This window comes from Hyla sarda, chromosome 1 (assembly GCF_029499605.1).
Source record: "Hyla sarda isolate aHylSar1 chromosome 1, aHylSar1.hap1, whole genome shotgun sequence".
Lineage (NCBI taxonomy): Eukaryota > Metazoa > Chordata > Amphibia > Anura > Hylidae > Hyla > Hyla sarda.
Genome location: NC_079189.1, coordinates 85,388,295 through 85,402,558, shown reverse-complemented (window position 1 = coordinate 85,402,558; position 14,264 = coordinate 85,388,295). Strand labels below are relative to the sequence as shown.

The window sequence follows — 14,264 nt, the reverse complement described above, 5'->3', positions numbered from 1 at the left end:
CTGGGAGTTGTAGTTTTGAAACTTCTGGAGGTCCGCAGGTTGAAGACCACTGCGGCCTTCGTCATCATCCAGACACCCCCTTTAGTTTTCTACTCACCTCCCCTTGGTGGGAAGGAAGGGTGAGCTGGTCCGGGCCATCTATGCTGCAGGGACCGTCCGGTGGGGAGGGTTAGTCGTTCCGGGCTGTCCATTTTCACCGGGGGGGGGGCCCTCTTCTCCACGCTCCGGGCCCGGACTAGTAACGTTGTCTTGATGAGTACGCACAGGGACGCGCATGAACGTCACTGTGCGTCGTCGTCAAGGCAACGTCACTAATCCGGGCGCGGAGAAGAGGGCCCCCCCGGTGAAAATGGACAGCCCGGAACGATTAACCCTCCCCACCGGACGGTGCCTGCAGCATAGATGGCCCGGACCAGCTCACCCTTCCTTCCCACCGAGGGGAGGTGAGTAGAAAACTAAAGGGGGTGTCTGGATGATGACTAAGGCCGTAGTGGTATTCAACCTGTGGACCTCCAGAGGTTTCAAGACCACAACTCCCGGCAAGTCCAGACAGCCGATGGCTGTCCGGCCTGCTGGGAGTTGTAGTTTTGCAACATCTGGAGGTCCGCAGGTTGAACACCACTTATTAAGGTATTGACAGGCGGTGATGATGAAGGGCGGGGGATGATGACGGGAGGTCTGGATGATGACATGGGGGGAGGTAGGGATGATGTATTTCCCACCCTAGGCTTATAGTCGAGTCAAAATCTTTTCCGGGGTTTTTGGGGTGAAATTAGGGGCCTCGGCGTATACTCTAGTATATACGGTAGATTTCAAGGTATCCTAAAGAATCAGCTCCAACAATAATCCTGTGGCGGGACTGATGCTTCTTATTCTCTCTAATGACAGACGATAGTGAAAACGTACTCAAGCTAAAGAAAGAAGAATAAAATATATAGACAATATGTCTTACCTCCTTCAGAAACTAATGATCCAGCCAGAATACAATATGCCTGCAATGAGTAACACAATTCTTTTACTTTCTCTGGGAAAAGGCTGTTTGTCAGCGTGAAGTAAGGTAAAACGTAAGGCTTACCCAGAGCAGAGACTCTATAGGTTGTGGATGAAGCAAACCCATGATGCCATGGTACCAAGACAGCCCGGCACCCATCATAAAAATGCCAACACCGCTGATCAATGAAGCAATATAGCGCATATTGGTAAAGCCATAGCTGTGTGAGAACAAAAAGAAAATAAGAGTCAATATTACCACAGGATTATCAATATATTTCTAATATGACTAATACAGAACATACGACCCAGTACAGGCATCTGTAATATCCATATTGCAGCATGTATAGACTTCTACAAGTGGATTCTCTTCCACTATGGATTTTCCTTTAAAATACTTAATGGGGTACTCCGGTGGAAAACATTTAGTTTTTTTTTTTTTTTTTTAATTAACTGGTGCCAGAAAGTTAAACAGATTTGTAAATTACTTCTATTAAAAAAATCTTTATCCTTTTAGTACTTTTTAGCAGCTGTCTGCTACAGAGGAAATTCTTTTATTTATTTTTTGTCTTGTTCACAGTGCTCTCTGCTGACACCTGATGCCCGTATCAGGAACTGTCCAGCGCAGGAGAAAATTCTCATCGCAAACCTATGCTACTCTGGACAGTTCCTGACATGGACAGAGGTGTCAGCAGAGAGCACTGTGGAAAAGACAATATAAGAAAAGCAAATAATTTCCGCTGTAGCATACAGCTGCTAATAAGTACTGGAAGGATAAAGATTTCTTAATAGAAGTAATTTACAAATCTGTTTAACTATCTGGCACCAGTTTAAAAAAAAAAAAAAGTGTCAACCCAGCTTACATTGATGGCCATTCCTTGGTAGTGTATAATGCAGAGGGAAAATCAGCAGTAAGCAACTTTTCCCAGAACAAATAATCTGTTTGATGGGGGTCTTGGAAGTGGTTGTAAAATGAATTGGGGTGTTGATGATGAAACAACCATTGCATTTAGTTTTTGGTCAGTAAAGGGGGTATCCAATGCAGTAAGTTATGTTTGCTGTGGTATAGTAACAGCAGTATTTTGTTTCATTGTATTTAAAAATACCATTTATTAAGTACTGTAAAAGTACACAAATTAAGAGTGGGGCAGAGGCATTTAATACAGTATTATGATTGCATGGCCTTTTCAGGGTTTAAAAAAAAAAAAAAAAAAGTAATTTCATTCTGTATATTTTTTTCTAATCCTCTCCCTGCATAGGCTATTTAGATCTAATCTTATTACTTTAATGTTATGCACCACAGCTGCTGATGAAATTGATTTAATCCCTTTTTTTAATGCATTCAGATGTTTAATGAACAGGGGAGTGTTTAAATATTCGCCGAATACCATCCTGAATTTAATTCCTCTTGTCGTTCTGAACAATTTCAGATACATTTTGATACATGAAATACATTTTCATATTTGTAATTTTACAGCATTTAGAAGTCCAAAAAGCTGGTAATTATTATCTAGGAATAGACTGACTGGGCTTCCTGCGCAGAAATGCTCTGTATGAGGGCAGCAGCCTGGCAGGTGGAAGGGGCGGAGGTGAGCGACCTATCCTCTGCAGAATGCTGTACCATCAGCTAATGTATACAAAACAGGGAAAGGGGAAATTAAATGTTTTGAATACACCTAAATAAAATACAAATAAAAGCAGGCAAAAACAAAATGGTGCATATTAGTTAGATAAGATTTATTTCAATTTTTGTACATAGAGTGGGGACTCTACATTTAAGAAATGTATAACATTTAAAAATTAATTATTTGTGGATTAAAGGGGTTGTGTGGCCTCTCCAATCCAATCTGACATTAAAGGGGTTATCCAGGAAAAAACTTTTTTTTATATATCAACTGGCTCCAGAAAGTTAAACAGATTTGTAAATTACTTCTATTAAAAAATCTTAATCCTTTCAGTACTTATGAGCTTCTGAAGTTAAGGTTGTTCTTTTCTGTCTAAATCCTCTCTGATGACACCTGTCTCGGGAAACGCCCAATTTAGAAGAGGTTTGCTATGGGGATTTGCTTCTAAACTGGGCATTTCCCGAGACAGGTGTCATCAGAGAGGATTTAGACAGAAAACAACAACCTTAACTTCAGAAGCTCATAAGTACTGAAAGGATTAAGATTTTTTAATAGAAGTAATTTACAAAATCTGTTTAACTTTCTGGAGCCAGTTGACATATAAAAAAAAGTTTTTTCCTGGAATACCCCTTTAAATCTGGAGACGAGATGTGGTGATGTGGTACGCCAGGTGGGACAGCTGTAGAGGCCACCATCTGGTGCTGAGCAAGTTGCTATGTATGATAAATGTATTAATTATTGTGTATGTGATTGACAAATGATTGCTAATAAAGTTATTTTTCATAAAAAAATAAAGTATCCCTTTTCTAATAATGACACCTATGTCCAATACTTCTCTGCACTGTCCTGCCTGGTGTGCAGCAGCATCTCTCCCTGTTCAGTGTTGGATAAAGTAAGGGGGGTGCACAACCCCTTTATGTAGTGCATCTATCAAGACCTGGCCAGCAGCCCCCTTCCAAAAAGGCTTTTTCGGTTCTTCTATATCATTATGTATACTAATGGCGCACTAGATAAGATGGGTAAGTGATACTACTTTTGTATGTCAGGTGATGGTAGGTTACGTTATGCGTATATAACTATGTACACTGATTTTATGGTGATGCACTTGACTCTATTGTGAACCTCCCAGCAATAAAATATACAACCAACACCAGCTAACCATACCAGTGTGGGGGGGGTGCCTTAAAATATAACATATTTAATCCTCTAAAAACACCCAAAAGAAATAATTGAAGCGTTATTGTATTGTGCCAAGAATTATATTATGGAAAGCAAACCTAAACATAGACTGCTAAAATGACACAATTCCTCTCAACCGGAGTGCCACGATAGGATTATACACCTCACGGGTACCCCAAAAATGTACTCGACAACATAGGTCCACCCAACGCGTTTCAATCGCAGGTAACTGCAATGTCATCAGGGGAGCGCCCTTAGGTATAGAGCAATTAATCAGAACCTTAGGAGATATTTCTACTCCAACAGATCCCTATTATAGTATAGTAACAAGCCACTTTTAAATAACCATATCAATCTAGCGTTATAGCATATTGCATCATCACCATATCATTGTAGCATCATCACCAGATCATTATAGTGTTATAGCATCATGGCAGTAGCCAATATTCAGCTGTTTGCATTAACAGATGGGGTAAGAATACCAGGATCACAGTTCCGGGTCATTCACTGTACATGACCCCAAGTGCTGGACATTGATTAGCAGATCCTGTTTCAAAGAAAACAGCGTGCTCCTGCAGTGGCAGAATGGCCGGCTGTAAATGCCAGACCCATGCGCTGCTGTGGTTTTCTTTGAAACCGGATCTGCTACTCGATGTCCAGCACTTTGGGTCATGTACAGTGAAGGACCCAGTACTGAAACTGTGATCCTGGTATTTTTACCCCATCTGTTAATGCAAACAGCTGAATATTGGCTACCGCCATGATGCTATAACACTATAATCTGTTGGAGTAGAAATATCTCCTAAGGTTCTGATTAATTGCTCTATACCTAAGGGCGCTCCCCTGATGACATTGCAGTTACCTACGATAGAAATGGGTTGGGAGGACCTATGTTGACGGGTACATTTTTGGGGTATCCGTGAGGTGCATAACCCTATCACTGCACTCCGGTTAAGAGAAATTGTGGCATTTTAGCAGTCTATGTTTAGGTTTGCTTTCCATAATAAAATTCTCGGCACAATACTGAAACAATTTAATTAATCCTTTTGTGTGTTTTTAGAGGATTACATAAACGTTATATTTTAAGGCACCCCCTCACACTGGTATGGTCAGCTGGTGTTGGTTGTATAGGTTACGTTATGACAATGTCTGGTTATCAGAAGATGTCATCTTCAAGACTATGAGGGAGATTTATTAAAACCTAAGTAGAGGAAAAGTGGAGCAGTTGCCCATAGCAACCAATGATATCATGTCTCATTTTTTAGGCTATGCTCACATGGCAGAATTTCTGCTGTGTGAATGGGACAGGGGAATCCCATTGAAGTGTATTGGCTATAAATTAATGCAGAATACCATGCAGAAATTCTGGTGTGTGAACATAGCCTTAGAGAACTTTTTAAAAACATTAAAGAAATGATCTGATTGGTTGCTATGGGAAACTGGTCCATTTCTCTAATGCATTCAAAATGGCAACATCCAAGCTATAGGTACCACATTAACAAAGTGGATATAATTCAACAAAAAATGGCTAAATTCAAGGCAATTTTAGAGATGATCAATGAGGGACTGTTTCAGCAAATAAAGGTTACGGCTATATTCACCTGTAGCTTATTTGTTGAGGGAAAATTCTTACTATGGAGAATAGGAATGGGGCTTGCTGAAATCAATGTTCATACTGCAGAGACCCAATTTCATTGTATGCAAGGGATATTCAGAGACTTGCTTGTATGCTTAACTTAGCCTAGGACCATGATGACATGTGGTTCTTACATAGAGGTCCCCTGATTTCACTAGTCCTATCTACAACAATGATGGGTAAGCTTTAAGGGACACACATTTAGGTGAAAAAACAAACAACAAATAATTATTTATTATTATTATATTATAAATAGAGCAGGTAAAGAAAAGCAGAAAGATATAGATACAGACATAAATAGACAACCTTACTATTTATCCCTCAACATTGACTAATCTACAGTTTGTCCCACTGGCTGTAAGTGTTAGACCGTGTATATAATGTTAGTTGTAGAGCATGTCTGCAGTACACTAGATCTCTAACTGTAATACAAATATTACAGCACAGCCCCTCCTCGACAGGTTTCACCAAATACAGTGGCTTTGTCAAGAGGTGGTAGGCTAAAGAGCTGATAATTGGGTTATACAACCTCTCACAGTGTCATCATTGTGGTAGTGCTAAACCTAAAGCCAAATTGGGATCAGTCTCCCCTCAGAGGGCAATTGGACATTTTCGACGACTTCTAGAAAACTAGAGCTGTCCTCCACCTGCACCAATCATAAGAATTGCTGAAAGTGTGCTGTCCGAGATGGTGTGGACGTATACTCACCAGCGGTGCCACAGGAGTAACTACACAAGATGCAGAAGAGCGCAGGTTTTTACAATCCAGTTAGCGATCTAGTGTGCGTCAGAAGCATGTACTACACACAACACTACATACAGGGTCTATGGCTTGAAGCCAAAGCGGCAACACATTATTGATACACTAGATACAGGTTGCTAGAGAGCTTTAAAGTTTGTGTAGGGAGTTGCTAATAAAGATAATCATATGTTATAATACACGATGGGTGAATGTGAAATATAGGGTCTCTTTTACCAGCTCTGGTATTTTATGGTGTCACAGACTATAAAAACACAACTTATTCAATAAACTATCCTGGGTTCTATTAAATAACTCTTCTTACGGGTGTCCAGGATCCGGTATCCGGGCAGACTGTGAAATGCCTAATGCCAAAAGTGCCTGAAATATACAAGCAGGAAACGTTGACAAGTCATCATAAGAATTCATATAAAAGGTAAGGTTTGCTTTCACACTAAATTTGTAGTGTCTGCCAGAGGTATACATTGGGAGGAACACTCCTCTTTGTTCCACCTAGTGGATGAAGCATCATAGAGACGTGTGATGCATATGAGAGAAACTTTCCTGACACATATACTTTGCATTGCTCAGTTCCTATGTTATTGCTATTAGAAGTTTATATTTAAAGGGATACTGCAGCTCTTAAAAACAACTAGATAGGGGATAAGTGTCAGAGCACTGGGACCCCCTACGATGTCGATATGTTTTCAAGTTCCAGGTTCCCAATACACATCACAAGGGGTCCCAACACTCCAACACCCTACAATCAGACACTTATCCCCCATTCTGTGCATAAGGGATAGGTTTTAAGGTGCTGGAGTGGCCCTTTAAGTTTCTTGTTCTGCAGCCTGCATGTATGTATGTATGTATGTATTACAATACAGTGCAGGTTGTACAAGGCCATTCACTGCCAATCCCTTAAGACAGGCTCCCTGTCAGCTCAGAAAACTAATCTTAACCCGTCTGATCAGAATTGAGCATAAATTTTCATTTAGAAGGGTGACAGGAGCAGTTGGCAAAAAAGGGTGAGGCTGCAGGATAAACGCTGAACGGCACTGGGCAGCTTGCAATGTATTGTAGTACTTGCAAGCCTCAGAAGCAAATATATTTAGTTAGATTATTATTTTCATATAACACATGCAATAAAAATTGCAATGTTGTCTACAGCCTTTATTTAAGGGACGCCTCATTCACTTACAATGTTACCAGGTGGTAGGGATGGTGTAAATGCTTTCTGTCTCAAATGGTGAATTCTGACTCCCCTTTGTGTTTATCACTTTCTCCTTACTCTCTATTGTAAGGCTAAGTTTCCACTTGGTTTTTTCTGGCAGTTTTTGGAATACTGCCCCTGCAGTTTTTGAGCCAAAGCCAGAAATGTATTCAAGAGGAATGGGACATATAAAGGAAGGACTCATACTTCTCCTGCCTTATGGATCCACTTCTGACTTTGGCTCAAAAACTGCAGTGGCAGATATCCAAAAACTGCCAGAAAGAAAACCAAGTGGAAACTTGGCCTAAGGCAAGTTCTGTGCCAGGGCTTCCCAACCAGGATGCCTCCAGCTTTTGCAAAACTACAACTCCCAGCATGTCTGCACAGCTAAAGGCTGAACAGGCATGCTGGGAGTTGTAGGTTTGCAACAGCTGGAGGCATCCTGGTTGGGAAACACTGCTCTGTCCTCTAGTATGTTTACATGGGCTGTGGCTGTATTATAAATCTATCAACCCCCTACAATAACATGAAGAATAAAGTGTTGGTACTAGATGTATAAAGTATAATAGCATAACGATAATATTACTACTACAATAGACAAGCAAGAGCAACACCAATCTACACATCCTGCTCTCCATGAAGTCATTGATGTAAAGCAGTGCCATCTAGAGGCAACACACAGTAGTTAACAGTGTCATATTTAGAAAAAAAAATCAGCACGTAAAGGTTATTGTTTGTACAAATTCTTCTAATCTAATACATTTATTTCTCACGGGATTGTAAGATTTTTGTGACAAACAGGTGCGTGGTTCTTGACAACAAAGCTCTGATAACTGTTTTGGACACCACCGGGTCCCAATGGATCCTGTTGACTTGAATGGGGTCCGTCGCAGATCCAGTATTTTGCAGAGCAGAGAAGAAAAAAAAATAGGGCATGCAGTATTTTCTTCTCTGCTCAACTTCCATCGTTCCCGGTGGACTGGCTGACAGAACTACCTTTACCAGAGCACAACGGCTGTGAAAAATGCCCTTACTCTGTTATGAGCATATTTACATTTGTGGCACTAATTTGCATATGTTTTCCAATGGTTTGCGCTTGATAAATAAGACCAAAGTACATTTACTGCTTGACCTCGCCCACTTTTCTCACCAGTTTTCCTTTTTGCAATGGGAAGAAAAAAAATAAAATAAGCCCTGAATCTTGGTATAAAAAAAAATCGTATCCAAAACTGCACACAGAGGGAAACTGTATAATGCATGCGGCCCCACATGGAGCCTTCGTTCCAACAGGAGCATTTCCAATCCTTATCAATACTGGTCTTTGAAACAAAAAAAATTTCTCCCCCCCCCCCCCCCCCCCCCAACTACTCAACGGCTAGTTCATTTACCTTAAAAGATGAAAATGGAAAATGAAAAACAGCCTGATGTTCCCTGTGTCTCCAACATGTTCTCTGTTGTGACAACATGAGAAGTGCACAAGGAAAATAGGTGATCCAGGGAATCCGTTGCAAAATTAATTGTAAAACTTATTTATTAGGCCAAAATAAAACAAAACTATTTTAATTTTTTGCAAATTAGGTGAAGTGTGGTAAAATAACCATGTGTGAATGTTCATTAACATGGCTAAGGCTCACACTGTCCCCCTGAATACTGCCCCTGAATATAATACTGCCACACACTATGCCCCTGAACCAAATAATTCAGCAGTTGCCCCCCTAATGAACAGTGTCATTGTGCTTCTATATCATTGTTTTCTAACCTGTGACTCTACCTCTACAGCTGTTGCAAACTCCCATCATGGATTTGCAGAAGGACATAAAGGGCATAAGGCTGGGCTGCCGAGCAGGGAGCCCCGTGTTCCCTCTGTCTGTCCAGTCCTCGGCTATTCATTTTTATCATTGTCCTTCACTGATACAATTAAATGCAGGGAAAGCGTATGTCTCCTCTCACTAGTTCCCTGAAATGGATGGAGGTGGTGAAGGTCTGGACAATTGGCGGCAAGTTAGATACCACAGGTACCAGATCACCAGTTAAGTTATACTCATATAAGCAAAAGTATTGGACTTAACATTGAAGTCAAGCATTTCAATCTGTCCCATTGCCAAAGATGTATAATATCCCTCCCCTAGCAATGCAGTCTGTAGAACAGTGTTTCCCAACCAGGGTGCCACCAGCTGTTGCAAAACTACAACTCCCAGGATGCCTGGACAGCCGAAGACTGATGTAGTTTTGCACACTGATTGGGAAACACTGCTGTAGAAGAAGAGTGGAAGCTGGAAACTGCAAAGTGGAGACCAATGCCATATTAAAGGGGTATTCCAGGCAAAAACATCTTATCCCCTATCCAAAGGATAGGGGATAAGATGTCTGATCGTGGGGGGCCCGCTGCTGAGACCCCCAGCGATCTCCCTGCAGCACCCGAATTCTATGCAGGGCTGCATCTCTAGTGTCGGAAACCTCCGGGTTTTCGGTACTGGGGACGTGACATCACGCAACGCCCCCTCCATTCATGTCTATGGGAGGGGGCGTGATGGCCATCACGCCCCCTCCCATAGACATGAATGGAGGGGGCGTGGCATTACGTCACGTCTCCAGTCCTGGAAACCCGGAGGTTTCCAAAAGTAGAGACGCAGCCCTGCATAGAATGCAGGTGCTGCAGGGAGATCGCAAGGGATCTCAGCAGCGGGACCCCCACGATCAGACATCTTATCCCCTATCCTTTGGATAGGGGATAAGATGTTTTTGCCCGAATACCCCTTTAATGAGAATGGGATTGAGAATGGGATATCCTAAAAGCTCCTGCAGGTGAAATGCGTAGGTGTCCCAATACATCTGTCCATATAGTGTATTTTACATCTTTAATTCAGTTTTACCATAGAATGGAGGTATAAATTATTATTTTAGCTCCTTACCTGGTTACACGTGTCAGCTAAGGAGTGAATGGCTTCAGAAAACATACTAGCAGATCCAGTGTACACCCAGGCCAACAGCTTAAAGAAAAAGTTTAATCCATTTCTGTAATTCAAGGGGAAAAAAAATCATACAAAAAGATCATGTTACTACGTGTAATTGTTTTAGCATGAACAATGACATGTTATTGGCTAAGAAATGTATACACATAAATGTGGTGGTCGCTTCCTAGTGAGATCTCCTCTTTGGGACCACAACAGCCATATTAGGGTGCATGCACACTACATTTCTTAAGATACGGGACCGTATACGGCTGGGGAGAGGGGGCGGAGAGTCGGGGGCGGGGCAACCGCACGCTGCCATATGCGGTCCCGTATCTAATGTATTCCAATGAGCGACCGGAGTGAAACGCTGCCTCTGGTTGGCTCCGTTTTGGCCCGTATACGGTTTCCCGACCGGACCTACGAACGTAGTCAACATCGTTTTTAGGTCCGGTCGGGAAACCGTATACGGGGCAAAACGGAGCCAACCAGAGGCAGCGTTTCACTCCGGTCGCTCATTGAAATACATTAGATACGGGACCGCATACGGCAGCATGTGGTTGCCCCGCCCCCGACTTTCCGTCCCCCTCTCCCCAGCCGTATACGGTCCCGTATCTTAAGAAACGTAGTATGCATGCACCCTTACAGATACAATCATAAAGGATCCCACTAATCCACTATTAGATGTTACATTTTAAAGTTGAAATATACTTACATACAAATAGCTACCATCACCACTTTGCCAGGGCCCTTTAAGAACAAGGATGCCGTACTTAACCTAGGCTGAAACCAAACAAATACATAATGTATTAAGAAAAAAGCTAAGTTGAGACAACACGTCGCACACAAATTTATATATGGGGGTGATTTATCAAAACCTGTCCAGAGGAAAAGCTGCTGAGTTGCCCATAGCAACCAATCAGATCTCTTTCATTTTTGGAAAGGCCTCTGAAAAATGAAAGTAGCGATCTGATTGGTTGCTATGGGCAACTGGTCAACTTTTCCTCTGGACGGGTTTTGATAAATCTCCCCCATAGTTCATATAGAAAACATTTAATACTGTAAACTGTTTTACGTTAGAGATAGTCACATAAATCAACAAGCCAGGTGCCATATTTACCAAACTACTGTTGGCACTATTGTGGCAAGTGAGAGGCACAGGCAGAGGGCTGCTCCACCAAGGGCCCCACACACACACACATTAGATCAGTGTTTCCCAACCTAGTAAGTGCCTCCAGCTGTTGCAAAACTACAACTCCCAGCATGCCCGGACAGCCGTTGGCTGTCCGGGCATGCTGGGAGTTGTAGTTTTGCAACAGCTGGAGGCACCCTGATTTGGAAACACTCCATTAGATGGTCATCTGACCCCAATAAAATTTCACCCATGTGTATAGGCAGCTTAGGGCTTGTTCACATCTATACCACAGCAGTATGCAGCAAGACACATTTAAACGGTACCTAAATATATGCAGCGGTATACCTATAGACTTCCATTATGTAAAAGTTACCAAAAGCATGTCAGCTTGGAACAGTTTTTGGCCCCTGTACATTTGTGTATAATTTTCTGTACCAAAAAAAATTGTATGCTGTGGTACATGTTTTTTTTCCCCCATAGAAGAATATTAGTGACGCACTGTGTGGAATAGGTTTTTTTTTTTTTGCTTTACAGTTTTTACATAGTTTAACATGTATAAAAAAAAAAATCTATACGTTAAATACGTATATAAGCACAAACAAAAACGTATATCACAAAAACATATGCAACATTGTGCCAAATTGGTCTTGTTTTGGTAGATCAGTTTGTAGTATACCACAAACAGATGTGTCTGGTATAGATGTGAACATACCCTTAAAAAAGCAATGTTATGTGACGGCCGTCACGCCCCCTCCCATAGACTTGCATTGAGGGGACGGGGCGTGACGTCACACGGGGGCGGAGTCGTGACGTCACGAACTTCCATTCCCGTGGTCGGACAGCGCTTCCGGACAAGAAACAGGTGGGTGCCGCATGCTATATTGCAGGGGTCCCCAGCAGCTGGACCCCCGCGATAGGGGATAAGATGTCTAGGGGTGGAGTACCCCTTTAACCTCTTCAGGACGCAGGGCGTATGGATACGCCCTGCATTCCGAGTCCTTAAGGACCGAGGGCGTATCCATACGCCCGTGGGAAATCTGGTCCCCACCGCTAGCCGGTTGGGGACCGGAGCCGGATGCCTGCTGAAATCATTCAGCAGGCACCCTGGCACATCGCCCAGGGGGATCCTGAGACCCCCCCATGTCGGCGATCGGAGAAAATCGCATGTCAATTCAGACATGCGATTTTCTCCAATTCCGGGCTGATCGGGTCTCTGGTGACCCGATCACCCGGAAAATAGGGCTGATCGGAGTTGTCAGCAACACCCCCGATCAGCCTAAAGGATTGGAGTGAGATCGCAAAGCTGCGATCTCCTCCTATCCCCTGCCATTACTCAGAACGGAGTTTTGACCATTGGCAGCGCAGGACAGGGGTTTGCCATTGCAACCCCCCGTTCTGCCCGCCCCTGGATGTCGAGGGGCTCTGGGAAGAAGATGGAGGCCGTACCTGCAGGAGAAGATGCCTGGGGACCTGGGATCTTCGCTGGAGCCTGCAGGATCCTGATCGGGTAGGGAATCGACAGTGGGGGGGGGGGGAATTGAAAGTGAAAGTAAATTGATCTTTACTGTGGCAACCACTAGGGGGGCCAAACTGCAACTCCCAGCATGCCCAGAGAGCCAAAGGCTGTCTGGGCATGCTGGGAGTTGTAGTTTTGCAACATGCCCAAACAGTGGTGCCCAAACAGTAGCCCTCCAGATGTTGCCAAACTACAACTCTCAGCATGCCTCGACTGCCCAGGCATGCTGGGAGTTGTAGTTCTGTAACATCTGTCCCTTCAGATTTAGCAATTTTCATGACATTTTTGAAAATTGCTGCTCTACTTTGAAGCCCTCTATTTTTTTCAAAAAGCAAAAATATGTCCATTTTATGATGCCAACATAAAGTGGACATATTGTGTTTGTGAAGAAAAATTTAATTTATTTGGAATATTCATTTCCTTACAAGCAGAGAGCTTCAAAGTTGGAAAAATGCTAAATTTTCAAAATTTTCATGAAATTTGGGGATTTTTCACCAAAAAAGAATGCAATTAACGCCGAAAATTTACCACCAAAATAAAGTAGAATATGTCACGAAAAAACAATCTCAGAATCAGAATATTCGGTAAAAGCGTTTTCGCGTTATTAATTTGTAAAGTGACGGTGGTCAGAATTGCGAAAAAGGGCTCAGTCCTTAAGGTGAAAAAGGGCTGCGTCCTTAAGGGGTTAAGGCAGGTAAAAGGTATAGTGGCTAACACCGTTGTACCGCACCCCTTAACGTTTTCCTATGGAAATGGCTTCCTTACATAGGACTGCACATTGTTTCAGAAAGAAACACATGCAGTCAAATTACGCTTTATGCCCTGTAGACATTCAGAGATTAGCTGGTGACTGGTTCACCCTGCTTTATGTAACGTACCCTATTTATAAAACATGGCTGGATTATTGTATCAATAAAGCACTTTCTTCCTTTTCATCTCAACCTCATTCCTCACAGTCTGTAAGCTCTCACAAGTGTTTAAAGGGTAGCTCCCACCATCCTAATTTTTTTTTCTGTCCCTGCCTATTGCCAATCTATCCCTAACCCCCTCCCTGCTTTTAATTTTTATTTTTACTGTATTAAAAATGCCTTTTGTCTGCCTGGCAGTGTGCTCACTACCAGGCAGACTTCCCCAGCAGGCACCACGTCACTGATGCCTGCTGGGGGGGGGGGGGGGGGGACTTCCGCCCTTAGTTCATCTACACAGGGTGCCTTCAGCTGTTTCATCACTACAACTCCCAGCTTGCCCTGACATCAATTGGCTGTAAGGCATGCTGGGAGTTG

At 42.7% G+C, this 14,264-nt stretch overlaps 1 protein-coding gene across 1 annotated transcript in view; it reads right to left on the bottom strand.

Annotated features, from left to right (window-relative positions):
• SLC30A9 (solute carrier family 30 member 9) overlaps positions 1–14,264 on the bottom strand; it is a 100,834-nt gene that overhangs the window by 29,594 nt on the left and 56,976 nt on the right. Inside the window, exons 8-12 of the mRNA XM_056557158.1 lie at positions 11,046–11,113; positions 10,292–10,394; positions 6,495–6,550; positions 1,076–1,211; positions 953–992 (exon numbers count right to left, since the gene is read on the bottom strand). Of these exons, the coding sequence (XP_056413133.1) occupies positions 953–992; positions 1,076–1,211; positions 6,495–6,550; positions 10,292–10,394; positions 11,046–11,113 (403 nt within the window). The remainder of the gene's footprint in view (positions 1–952; positions 993–1,075; positions 1,212–6,494; positions 6,551–10,291; positions 10,395–11,045; positions 11,114–14,264) is intronic.